At 42.5% G+C, this 13,879-nt stretch overlaps 1 protein-coding gene across 1 annotated transcript in view; it reads right to left on the reverse strand.

Moving 5' to 3' along the window:
• GSTM4 (glutathione S-transferase mu 4) overlaps positions 1 to 13,343 on the reverse strand; it is a 238,714-nt gene extending 225,371 nt beyond the window's left edge. The window contains exons 1-2 of the mRNA XM_082247306.1: positions 13,243 to 13,343; positions 13,074 to 13,149 (exon numbers count right to left, since the gene is read on the reverse strand). Of these exons, the coding sequence (XP_082103432.1) occupies positions 13,074 to 13,149; positions 13,243 to 13,275 (109 nt within the window). The 5' untranslated portion in view covers positions 13,276 to 13,343. The remainder of the gene's footprint in view (positions 1 to 13,073; positions 13,150 to 13,242) is intronic.
• Between the last annotated feature and the right edge of the window lie 536 nt (positions 13,344 to 13,879).

Below are 13,879 nucleotides of genomic sequence, written 5' to 3' on the forward strand. Positions count from 1 at the left end.
CTGTCTAAAGGGCACCAAGTGCGCACATCACTTAGGTCAGGTGCGGGATCATCGGCGTCACTTTCTCGATCAGTGTCAGAGTCAGATGACAAATCTCCGCACGACTCACTGTCACTCTGTTCTGCGAGCAGCTCCGTGTCGCTGTCGCAGTCGCTCATCTCATCCAAAAGCGCATATGCAGGACAGAGCTTTTTTGATGCCATTTTCAAATGATTTTATTTCTCACAAATGACAATGGCAAGGGGCACTGAGAGGGCACTGTGTCTTTTACCAAAGTGATACAGTGTAATCCTCTCAGATTACACTGCATCACCTCCTTTTTATTTGTTTGTGTTGGTGCAACATTTGAATTTCCCTCCCTGGTTCCGCTGCCATGCAGCATTGCTGCTGCAGGGAAGGAACCAGGAAGTCTTCAGACCGACAGACGAGCGGCGGGGATCTCGGCTGGCGGTCACAGCAATGAGAGATCATCGCTGGATCGCCAGGATAAGGTAAGACACACCGCTGCGCTCTCTGCACATTCACCCCGAGCGTGACTCGGGGATACCGATAACAGCAGGAAAGTTCTACCCCGAGTCACGCTCGGGGTTACCGCTAGGCAGGTTAAAAGCGGTGTTCCAGCCTCACCCCCTCCCCCTCCAAAAATTAAAAGTCTGCAGCTACACCTACTGTAGCTGCTGACTTAATAATAGGACACTTACCTGTCCTGGAGTCCAGCAATGTCGACACTGCAGCCGATGTTTCCATCGTCTGTCAGGTGCTGCCGCCACCATTGCCGGTGAGGGAACCAGACAGTGAAGCCTTGACGGGCGGGTCCCTAATGCATAGGAATTGGCTCAGTGGCAGGGGAAGGAGGAGGTGGCCAAACTTCCGAGGGACGGCGCCGTCTCCCGGAAGTGGGGAAGGGTACCTGTCAAAAAAAAAAAAAAAAAACAAACACACAGGTACCCGTTCCCCCCCCCCCCCCCCTCCCACCTGAAAGGTGCCAAATGTGGCACCGGAGGGGCGAGGAAGCAAATGAGCGGAAGATCCACTTTTGGGTGGAACTCTGCTTTAAGGACCGAGCCCATTTCTGACACATGTGGTTTACAAGTTAAAATCAGTTTTCTTCTTTTTTTTTGCGATTTGGTATTCTTTGCAAAGTGAATTTTTACTATACAGTGCCTTGCGAAAGTATTCAGCCCCCTTGAACTTTGCGACCTTTTGCCACATTTCAGGCTTCAAACAAAGATATAAAACGAATTGTTTGTGAAGAATCAACAAGTGGGACACAATCATGAAGTGGAACGAAATTTATTGGATATTTCAAACTTTTTTTAAAGAGGTTGTAAACCCGTCCACCTTTTTTTTTTTTCTTTGGCAACCTGTAAGAGAAACACATAATGAGCTAGTATGCATTGCATACTAGCTCATTATGCAATACTTACCTTAGAACGAGCCCCCGCCATGCAGCCCGCTTACCTGTATGATGGGCGACAAGTCCAGTCGCCCGTCTTCCGGGATCGCTGCATCCGGCCATCTGATTGGCCGGAGCCGCGGTGACGTCACTCCCGCGCGCGGGAGCCGACAGTCACAGAACGGGTCTCTGAAGAAACGGCACCAGCGGCCGTTCCTTCAGAGTGCATGCACCAGTGACATCACTGGCTGCATGTAAGGTAAATATCTCCTAAACGGTACATGTTTAGGAGATATTTACAGTACCTATAGGTAAGCCTTATCATAGGCTTACCTATAGGTAAAAGTGTCAGAGGAGGGTTTACTTCCTCTTTAACAAATAAACTGAAAAATTGGGCGTGCAAAATTATTCAGCCCCTTTACTTTCAGTGCAGCAAACTCTCTCCAGAAGTTCATTGAGGATCTCTGAATGATCCAATGTTGACCTAAATGACTAATGATGATAAATAGAATCCACCGGTGTGTAATCAAGTCTCCGTATAAATGCATCTGCACTGTGATAGTCTCAGAGGTCCGTTTAAAGCGCAGAGCATCATGAAGAACAAGGAACACACCAGGCAGGTCCGAGATACTATTGTGGAGAAGTTTAAGCCGGATTTGGATAAAAAAAAAAAAAAAAGATTTCCCAAGATTTAAACATCCCAAGGAGCACTGTGCAAGCAATAATATTGAAATGGGAGTATCAGACCACTGCAAATCTACGAAGACCTGGCCGTCCCTCTAAACTTTCAGCTCATACAAGGAGAAGACTGATCAGAGATGCAGCCAAGAGGCCCATGATCACTCTGGATGAACTGCAGAGATCTACAGCTGAGGTGGGAGACTCTGTCCATAGGACAACAATCAGTCGTATACTGCACAAATCTGGCCTTTATGGAAGAGTGGCAAGAAGGCCATTTCTTAAAAGATATCCATAAAAAAAAAAAAAAGTGTTGTTTAAAGTTTGCCACAAGCCACCTGGGAGACACACCAAACATGTGGAACAAGGTGCTCTGGTCAGATGAAACCAAAATCGAAACTTTTTGGCAACAATGCAAAATGTTACGTTTGGCGTAAAAGCAACAACACAAGCAACACCCTGAACACACCATCCCCACTGTCAAACATAGTGGTGGCAGCATCATGGTTTGGGCCTGCTTTTCTTCAGCAGGGACAGGGAAGATGGTTAAAATTGATGGGAAGATGGATGGAGCCAAATACAGGACCATTCTTTAAGAAAACCTGATGGAGTCTGCAAAAGACCTGAGACTGGGACGAAGATTTGTCTTCCAACAAGACAATGATCCAAAATATAAAGCAAAATCTACAATGGAATGGTTCACAAATAAACATATCCAGGTGTTAGAATGGCCAAGTCAAAGTCCAGACCTGAATCCAATCGAGAATCTGTGGAAAGAACTGAAAACTGCTGTTCACAAACGCTCTCCATCCAACCTCACTGAGCTCGAGCTGTTTTGCAAGGAGGAATGGGCAAAAATGTCAGTCTCTCGATGTGCAAAACTGATAGAGACATACTCCAAGCGACTTACAGCTGTAATCGCAGCAAAAGGTGGCGCTACAAAGTATTAACTTAAGGGGGCTCAATTTTGCACGCCCAATTTTTTAGTTTATTTGTTAAAGTTTGAAATATCCAATACATTTCGTTCCACTTTATGATTGTGTCCCACTTGTTGATTCTTCACAAAAAATTACAGTTTTATATCTCTATGTTTAAAGCATGAAATGTGGCAAAAGGTTGCAAAGTTCAAGGGGGCCGAAAACTTTCGCAAGGCACTGTATTCCCTAAGGCAAGTAAAAATGCCCTTCCAATGTGAAAATTCACTTTCCATGGTGAACATGCCCTACTCCTTTAGTAAATTAAACTTCTAGGCTTCTTTTAGACTTGCAGTAATGCTTACTGCCCTCTGAAAAGTGATCCACGCGGATCACTTTTCAAAGGGCAACGTAGCAGTGACTGACAGGCATTACTGGTGCCTCTTTAATTCCTGTTTTTCTCTCCCAATTTTATTTTTTCATTTCCAAATGGCAATTTTACATTGCAGGAGTGCACTGCAAATGCAAACCAAGTATGTAGCTAGCAATTGCAGTGCATCCCTGCTGAACTCAGTGGGCGAGTTTGATGGGTGCTGCTGCCTGCCAAACTCTGCAGTCCAAATTGAAAATGCAGCAGCCGCGATGCACAGCATTACAGCCGCGGCATGTTACTGCCCTGTCCAGCTGTATTGTTACAGTTTGGAGGGGTGGCCAGACAAGTAAAACCGTGGCTCAGCCATTTTACTCCAGTCTCCATGAAATGCTGTAATACCTAGCATGACATTGCCTTAGATACAGTGCTTAGCATTAACCACTTCCGTACTGCCTGCTGCATACATACTGCGGCAGGGTGGCCCAGTTGCGCAATATCACACACCTGTACCCGATTTTGTGCACAAGGTCAGAGTCGGCTATCGAAAGCACCATACTAACAAGCTGAAAATCGGCAGATCGGTTGTCGGACGAAATTTCCCGGCCAAATTTCTTATCGTGTGTACGGGGCTTAAAGCTGGATACACACTATACAATTTTCTTTAGATTTTTTCCTTTAGAGATTTACCAAAACCATAATGTGAGGTCAGACCAAAACCCTTTCAATTTACAGTGGGTACGGAAAGTATTCAGACCCCCTTAAATTTTTCACTCTGTTATATTGCAGCCCTTTGCTAAAATCATTTAAGTTCATTCTTCTTCCTCATGAATGTACACATAGCACCCCATACTGACAGAAAAACACAGAATTGTTGACATTGTTGCAGATTTATTAAAAAAGAAAAACTGAAATATCACATGGTCCTAAGTATTCAGACCCTTTGCTCAGTATTTAGTAGAAGCCCCCTTTTGATCTAATACAGCCAGGAGTCTTTTTGGGAAAGATGCAACAAGTCTTTCACACCTGGATTTGGGGATCCTCTGCCATTCCTCCTTGCAGATCCTCTCCAGTTCTGTCAGGTTGGATGGTAAACGTTGGTGGACAGCCATTTTTAGGTCTCTCCAGAGATGCTCAATTGGGTTTAAGTCAGGGCTCTGGCTGGGCCATTCAAGAACAGTCACGGAGTTGTTGTGAAGCCACTCCTTCGTTATTTTAGCTGTGTGCTTAGGGTCATTGTCTTGTTGGAAGGTAAACCTTCGGCCCAGTCTGAGGTCCAGAGCACTCTGGAAGGTTTTTGTCCAGGATATCCCTGTACTTGGCCGCATTCATCTTTCCCTCGATTGCAACCAGTCGTCCTGTCCCTGCAGCTGAAAAACACCCCCACAGCATGATGCTGCCACCACCATGCTTCACTGTTGGGACTGTATTGGACAGGTGATGAGCAGTGCCTGGTTTTCTCCACACATACCACTTAGAATTAAGGCCAAAACGTTCTATTTTGGTCTCATCAGACCAGAGAATCTTATTTCTCACCATCTTGGAGTCCTTCAGGTGTTTTTTAGCAAACTCCATGCGGGCTTTCATGTGTCTTACACTGAGGAGAGGCTTCCGTCGGGCCACTCTGCCATAAAGCCCCGACTGGTGGAGGGCTGCAGTGATGGGTTGACTTTCTACAACTTTCTCCCATCTCCTGACTGCATCTCTGGAGCTCAGCCACAGCGATCTTTGGGTTCTTCTTTACCTCTCTCACCAAGGCTCTTCTCCCCCGATAGCTCAGTTTGGCCGGACGGCCAGCTCTAGGAAGGGTTCTGGTCATCCCAAACGTCTTCCATTTGAGGATTATGGAGGCCACTGTGCTCTTATGAACCTTAAGTGCAGCAGAAATCTTTTTGTAACCTTGGCCAGATCTGTGCCTTGCCACAATTCTGTCTCTGAGCTCTTCAGGCAGTTCCTTTGACCTCATGATTCTCATTTGCTCTGACATGCATTGTGATCTGGAAGGTCTTATATAGACAGGTGTGTGGCTTTCCTAATCAAGTCCAATCAGTATAATCAAACACAGCTGGACTCAAATGAAGGTGTAGAACCATCTCAAGGATGATCAGAAGAAATGGAAAGCACCTGAGTTAAATATACGAGTGTCATAGCAAAGGGTCTGAATACTTAGGACCATGTGATATTTCAGTTTTTCTTTTTTAATACATCTGCAACAATGTCAACAATTCTGTGTTTTTCCGTCAGTATGGGGAGCTGTGTGTACATTCATGAGGAAGAAGAATGAACTTAAATGATTTTAGTAAATGGCTGCAATATAACAAAGTGAAAAATTTAAGGAGGTCTGAATACTTTCCGTACCCACTGTATATGCAATCAGGCCGGCCCTTACACTACATAGTTGAAGGTAAATCTAAAGAAAATCTACCAACAAAAATTGTATAGTGTGTATCCAAGCTTTAATTAACGTTTTATTGATACCGTGTTTGATCATTAACCGTTGTTTGCTTTGTAGGTACGCCATTCAGCTGCAGCACTAATTTATTTATTTTGAGAATTGAGAGCAACAGGGTTTGCTCTTACGATACATAAATCCATGACTTCAGCACTGTAGGAGGGGATTTCACCACCACAGTTAAATGCTTTTTTTTTTTTTTTTTTTTATGTCGAAGCATAGGGGATAGGGTGGATCTCCCCTATGCGTCAGCATATATTTTTATTCACTTTTCTTGGCAGAGATTTCTTCATTCACAGCGATCGGTGTGCTGAACGAAAAAAAAAAAAAAAAAAGAACAATGTATGCCCATCATTAGAAGTAGGTGGATGCAGGGCGGTATTCTAATGGTGGGCATACAACCAATCGATCTATGTGAATGGAGAAATCTGTTAAAGTTCTCTTTTTTCGTTCAGCCCACAGACTGCATGAAGTAAAAACATCACAATATATGCCCAACAAGGACAAGCAATGTACTGGTACGTTGTTGGATTTTGAGCAATTATACCAGAATGATGCCTGCAGGTTTAGAACTCATCTTGGTACTTTTTCAGCTAGCAGTCAGCTTTCATGTAAAAACAATCCTAGTGGCTAATTAGCGGCTAGACTGCTTTTACAAGCAGTGGGAGAGGATGTCCCTTCCCCCCACCTTCCATGGTTTCTCAGGCTCTCCTGTCCCACCGGGGAACCCGAGAATGCAGCTGGTGGTTCCGCTCGCTGACCATAGAGCTGACCAGAACGGCTCTCTATGGCCTAAGAAACCAGAAGCTATGAGCATTTCATGACTTTGGTTTTTCTGGCTATAAACAGCGCCATTGGGAAATTGGGAATGCATCTTATCACACCATTCCTGATGTGGTCAGATGCTTTAAGGGCAGAGGACAGGTTTAAAATATAATAGACCCCAAAGTTTTCCAAAAAGAGTACCTGTCACTACCTATTGCTATCATAGGGAATGTTTACATTGTAAAATTAAAAAAAATAAAAAATTCAAGGGACACTGTAGAAAACTAAAAAGGCAAAATAAATGATTATATAAAAAAAAAAAAAAAATTAAAGCACTCCTGTCCCCCCGTGCTGGCACGCAAAGGCGAATGCAAGCATCGGTAAACAGCAGTTGTACCATGCATGTGAGGTATCACTGCGAACGTCAGATCGAGGGCAGTAATTCTAGCAGTAGACTTCCTCTGTAAATCTACAGTGGTAACCTGTAAAAGCTTTTAAATATGTAATTAGTTTGTCGCCGCTGCACGGGCGTGCGCAATTTTAAAGCATGTCGTGTTTGGTATCTATGTACTTGGCATAAGATCATCTTTTATATGTTAATGAGCATTTGGACAATATAGTGCAATAGTGCATTTTTTGCATTAAAATTATATAAAAAAAAACAAAAAAAAAACAAAAAACGTTTTTTCCCCCAAAAAAATTGCGTTTGTAAAATCGCTGCGAAAATACGGTGTGAAAAACAAAAAACAAAATTTGCAACAAACACCATTTTAATCTGCTTTCAAAAAAATATATAATGTTTGGGGTTCAAAGTAATTTTCTAGCTCAAAAAAAGTTTTTTTTTTTCTTCACATAAACAAAAAATATTAAAAAGGGCTTGGTCTTCAAGTGGTTAGAAGAGTGGGTGATGTGTGGCATAAGCTTCTAATATTTGGCATTCACAAGCCACAAGTTCGGGAAAATTACACTTTTTTTTTTTTGACAAAGGTGTCACTAAAAGATAAATTGCTCACACATGCCATGGATATATGTGAAATTACATCTCAAAATACATTCTGCTGCTTCTCCTGAGTACAGGGATACCTCACGTCTGAACCTTTTTTGGCATTCTAGCTGCGTACAGCAGGGCTTGACAAATTTTCCTGAAATCTAGGAGCCAGCTAAAAAAGTTAGGAGCCAGTTTTTTTTTTTTTAAACTAACAACAAAGCTTTATTTAATAAAACGGATACTAAATTTACACATAAATACGACTAGAACCCCACTCTCCTCTAGCGCAATTGAATGAAAACAGACTGTCTGTCTCTTTCCATCCGATCCACGGGATGGATAGAAAATAGAACCACCATCCGTCTGCTTTTGGCGGACAGGATCAGATGGCGGCAGATTACTGCTCCATAGAGGAGAATGAAGGGTCCGATCAGGTCTGCCTGAAAAACTGACAGGCGGACCTGATCAGACAGCCGTGTGAAAGGGGCCTTCGGCTGTGGCATGGCGATGAGGAAAGAAAAAAAAAAAAAAAAAAGATATATATTTTTTTTATTATTAATAATAATAATAATAATAATAATAATAATAAAAAACAAAATATATATTTTTTTTAATAATAAAAAAAAGAAAAAAATATTTAGTTTTTACATTTAAAAAATAAATTAAAAATAAAATAACCACACTCCCTGTCAAAGGTAACTAACTGGACAGGGAGATGGCATTGTGAACAAACAGGCAGTGGAAACAGTAATTACAACAGTCATTACTCCCGGCCACCACAAGAGGGCGCCAGTTCCCCATTGGAAGCCTCTTATCTCAAGTAGGCCGAAAAGCCGGGGCCTCAATTTTCGGACGGCCCGGAAGTCCGTGCACTCCGTGCGCGGAAGACCGTGCAAAAATGACAGCACACCTTCTGCAGGGCACCCCAGGCGCCAGGTCGCTAATTCTAGTCGCAAATGCGACCTGGCGCCCGGGTTTTGTCGAGGCCTGGCGTACAGGACCACGAAAACCAATCACCACCTTAAGGTCTTACACTTCGGGTATCCCAATACTCAGGAGAAGGAGCAGAATATATTTTGTGGTGTCATTTCACATATAGCCATGGCATGTGTGAGCAATATAGCATTTAAATGACAACTTTGTGTAAATAAAAAAAAAATTAAAAAAAATAAAAAAGAATTGTAATTTTTCCAAAACTTGTGGCAAAATATAAAATATTCCATGGACTGAACATGCCTCTCAGCAAATAGTGGAGTGTCTACGTTCCAAAATGGGGTCATTTGGGAGGGGGGGGGGGGGGGGGTTGTGCTATCTTCACATTTCAGGGCCTCCAAAACCGTCATAGGTAGAGAGAGAAAGTGAAATTAGCAATTTATGCCCTTTAAAATTCTAAAGGTGGCAATTAGTTTTTCGGGGTCATGTATAAGGCCAAGCTCCCAAAAAGTCTCACACATGAGGAATCCCCATACTCAGGAGAAGCAGCAGAATGTATTTTGGGGTGTCATTTGACATATACCCATGGCATGTGTGAGTAATATATTATTTCAGTGACAACTTTGTGTAAACCTTTTTTTTTTTTGTTATTTTTCAATCACTTGTGACAAAAAAAGAGAATGAAATAGTGAATGGACTCAACCTGCCTCTCAGCAAATTCCTTGGGGTGTCTACTTTCCAGAGAGGTGTATTGGGGGGGGGGTGTTGTACTGCCCTGATGAGATAGGCAGTCAAACTAAAAGCTGCATAAATTCAAGAAAATGTACCATAGTTTGTAGGTGGTATAACTTTTGTGCAAACCAATATATACGCTTTTTGATTTTTTTTTTTTTTTTTTTTTTACCCAAGACATGTGGCTGAATACATTTTGGCCTAAAAGTTTGACAAAATTGAGTTTATTGGATTTTTTTTTTTTTTTATAACAAAAAGTAGAAAATATATATTTTTTTAAATTGAGTTTATTTTTTTGTTTAAATTGCAAAAAATAAAAATCTCAGAGATGATCAAATACCACCAAAAGAAAGCTCTATTTAAGGGGGGAAAAAAGAATGCAAATTTTGTTTGGGTACAGCGTTGCATGACCGCACAATTACCAGTTACAGCAGCGCAATGCCAAATTGCAAAAAGTCCTCTGGTCATTAAGGGGGTAAAACCTTCTGGAGCTGAAGTGGTTAAACTAACAGGTCTATACTTACTTGGCAAAGACTTTGATCCCTTTTTAACCACTTTACCACCGGAGGATTTTGCTGTCTTACATCCAGGCCACTTTTTGTGATTCGGCACTGTGCGACTTTAACTGACAATTGTGCAGTCATGCAACGCCGCACCCAAACAAAATTTACGTCCTTTTTTTTTCCATAAACAGAGCTTTCTTTTTGTGCCATTTGATCACCTCTGCGCTTTTTATTTTTTGCGATATTAATAAAAAAAAAAAAAAAAAAGAGAAAATTTTGAAAAAACAACAATATTTTTCTACTTTGACAGTTAAAAAATATCCAATATATTCAATTTTTGTCATATATTTAGGCCAAAATGTATTTAGCTACATGTCTTTAACAAAAAAATTCTCAATGAGCGTATTTTTAACCACTTTATGACCGGAAGGTTTTACCCCATTCCTGACCAGGCCATATTTTGCGATTCGGCACTGTGTTACTTTAACGGACAATTGCGCGGTCGTGCAACGCTGTACCCAAATTAAATGTATGCCCTTTCTTCCGCACAAATAGAGCTTTCTTTTGGTGGTATTTGATCACCTGTGCGATTTTTACTTTTTGCGCTATAAACAAAACAAGAACAATATTTTTCACATTTTTTTATATGAAATTCCCCCCCAAAAAAATGTAAAAAAAAAATCAAAATTTTTTATCATTTTAGGCCAATTTGTTTTCTGCTACATATTTTTGGTAAAAAAAAAAAAAAAAAATTGCAATAAGCTTTTTTTGATTGGTTTGCGCAAAAGTTATTGCGTTTACTAACGAAGGGAAAGATTTGTCATTTTTGGTGTTTTTTTTTTTTTTTTTTTTTTTTTTAACGAGTAATGGCGGCGATCTGCAATTTTTTTTGCGGGACTGCGACATTGTGGCGGACAGATTCAACCCTTGACTGACATTTTTGACACTTTTGGGGGTACCAGTGACATTACTACAGTAATCAGTGCTATACATATGCACTGTTACTGTAAAAATGACACTGGCAGGGAAGGGGTTAATTTTTATTGGAGAGGGAGGGGTTAATGTATGCCTGGTGCTTACTAACGTGTGTGGGGGGGGGGGGGGGAGGTGCTGAACCCTGCAATCTGACCCTGCCTGTCACTTAGGAGATCCGCCCATTTTGTTTACACAAGCGTGCGGATTTCCACACTAGATCCCCGACGATCGGGGAAGAGCAGCAGTGATCACCGCCGCTCCTCCCCATGCCCGACTCCCGCTGTAACTGAATACACTGGGAGCGGGCCTCCGGCGGCGCGCGCGCGCCGCCGAGGCCGAGAGAGGGGAATGTCTGGTGATGTAGGTCTACGTCGCCAGACGATAACGGGCCACTTTGCTGCAGTACAGTCAACGTGACTGGTCGGCAAGTGGTTAAAGATAGGCAACACATTGGCCTTACGCCAATCCAGTGTTACTATTCCAGTCCTTAACCGCTTACCGACCGCCACAAGACTATTTACGTTGGCAGTCAGCCCCTCACAGGCAAAGCGACGTAGTACTACATCGCTAGCCTGTGAGGCTCTAGGGGGCGAGCGCGCCGCTGGAGGCACGCCCCCTCTCGTTCACGGAGCCCCCCCCGCGCGCACCCGATGTCCGTCGCTCACTCGCGATTGTCCGGTACAGCGGGAGAAAGGCAGGCGGCTAATGTAAACAAAGCCGCCTGTCATTCTCCCCTGTGTAAGTGCAGAGATCATACGGTCCTGCTATGCAGGATCGTATTTCTCTGCAGTTACACACACAGCCACATCCAATAACAGTAAGAAGCACGCACCTAGAGACACACTTAACCCCTCCTTCTACAATAAAGTTAACCCCTTCCCTGCCAGTGTAATTTTTACAGTAACAATGCATATGTATAGCACTGATTACTGTAGTAATCAGTGCTATACATCACACTGGTACCCCCAAAAATGTCAGTCAAGGGTCCTATCTGTCCCATCGCAAAAAAAAAAAAAAAAAAAAAAAAAAAAAAAAAAAAAAATGCAGATTGCCGCCATTACTCGTTAAAAAAAAAAAAAAAAAAAAACACACCAAAAATAACAGAAATCTTTCCCTTAGTTAGTAAATGCAATAACTTTTGTGCAAACCAATCAAAATTCGCTTTTTGCAATTTTTTTTACCAAACATATGTAGCAGAAAACAAATTGGCCTAAAACGTTAAATTTTGATTTTTACATTTTATTTTTGGGGAATTTCATATAACAAAAAATGTAAAAAATATTCTTATTTTTGCGAAATTGTCGCTCTTTTTTTGTTTATAGCGCATGGGAAAAAAAAAAAAAAAAAAAAAAAAAAAAAATCGCACAGGTGATCAAATACCACCAAAAGAAAGCTCTGTTTGTGGGAAAAAAAGGACGTCAATTTCATTTGGGTACAGCGCCGCACGACCGCGCAATTGTCCGTTAAAGTCACGCAGTGCCAAATCGCAAAATAGGCCCTGGTAAGGAAGGGGGGTATAATCTTCCAGGGCTTAAGTGGTTAACGAGTCCCTAAAAATTAGAAACAATGGCTTTGAAATTACAGCGCTCAGTTCTTTTAGGATGCGTGGGTGGATGCCAGGCGCTTTATCCACCCTTATTCTGTCTAAATATTTCTGGACCATATCACTTTGAGCCATTGTGGATTATTTGGGGCTGTGTCAATACCATCCTCTTTATGGTCATATTGTGCTAGTATGCAATTCATACTAGCACATTATACCATTGCCTAACAGTTGGAGCTTTTTTTAACAGCTGCGGTTTACAACAGCTTTAAAACCACAGCTCCAAAAAGCAGGCCCCCAGCACTAGCTGTGTTAGGCCCCTTTCACACTTGTGCGACTTGTCCTGCGATTTGGGACTGCAAAAATCACATGACAAGTAGTTCATTATTTCCCATGAGTATCACTCATATCTGTGCAACTTGAAGTTGCACTGACTTCAAAGTAGTCCCTGCACTACTTTGGCCTGATTTCAATGCGTTTTGAGGTCCAAAGACATAGGCATTGCTTCAAGCCCAGTCAAAAATCGCATTAAAATCGCAGGTAAGGCCCCTTTCACACTTGTGCAACTTCAAAGTGGTACGATTTTGCCGCAAATTTGACTGGGCTTATGTCCTTTTCTCAAAACACATCAAAATCATGCCAAAAGGAGTGCAGGGACTACTTTGAAGTCGGTGCGACTTCAAGTCGCACAGATACAAATGGAGCTGATTGGAAATAACGGAGAACAACTTGTCAAGTGATTTTGCAGTCCCAAATTGCATGACAAGTCGCACAAGTGTGAAAGAGGTCTTAAATTAGCTTTAATAAAAGGATATGGCACTCACCATCGCCTTGAACATACAGCTTGTCTTCATATGGAGTCCCTGTGTATTCCAGCAACATTCGAATGGGGTGAGCCAACTAAACATAGCAAAGGGAGAAGGTCAGCCAAACGCTCTGCTCATTAATCCCTCATACACCTTCTATCACCGCAATAGTCAGCCTGTCTCTTACCCCTCGGATATCCCAATAGCCCAGGATCATCATCTTCAACTTCTCACTTAACCGTCCAAACAAACACTGAGCCTTCCAACTATTCCCTGGCCAGCAACACGATGCCTGGGTCATGTGACGTGAAGATTTCACCCAATTAAGAGCCGACATTTTGCAGCACACACCCCCCGGACTGCATTCCCCTCCCCCTCCGGGACTGCCCTCTTTCTGAACTTAAGAGTAATGAAGATCGGAGTTGTTTTCCTCCAGCAGCAGCCAAATTATGGTTGAAGAATGAAGGAGTGTCCTGTCGAATAATGGAAGCGACTAGTCCGTGCCCAGTAGAGGATCATGGTGAGTTTAGCAGACCATGTTACTGTTTGGTCACATGGTACAGAGAAATACAGGAAGTGGATAGGAATTGGTTACAAGCCATGTGGCTGCTCTGCATGACAGGTGTGCGCGCGCTTTTTTTTCTGCTTGAACTTCTGCAATCTGCAAACGAGTAGGACTGTCTCTAGCTGTAATTGGGGGGGGATGTCTCTAGCTGTGCATGTGGGTTGGGGATGTCTCTAGCTGGGTATGTGAGAGATGTCTCTAGCTGGGTATGTGGGGGGGGGGGGGGAGAGATGTCTCTAGCTGGGTATGTGGGGGGATG

The sequence above is a fragment of the Pelophylax lessonae genome (assembly GCF_965119305.1).
Source record: "Pelophylax lessonae genome assembly, chromosome: 2".
In the NCBI taxonomy this organism is placed as follows: Eukaryota; Metazoa; Chordata; class Amphibia; order Anura; family Ranidae; genus Pelophylax; species Pelophylax lessonae.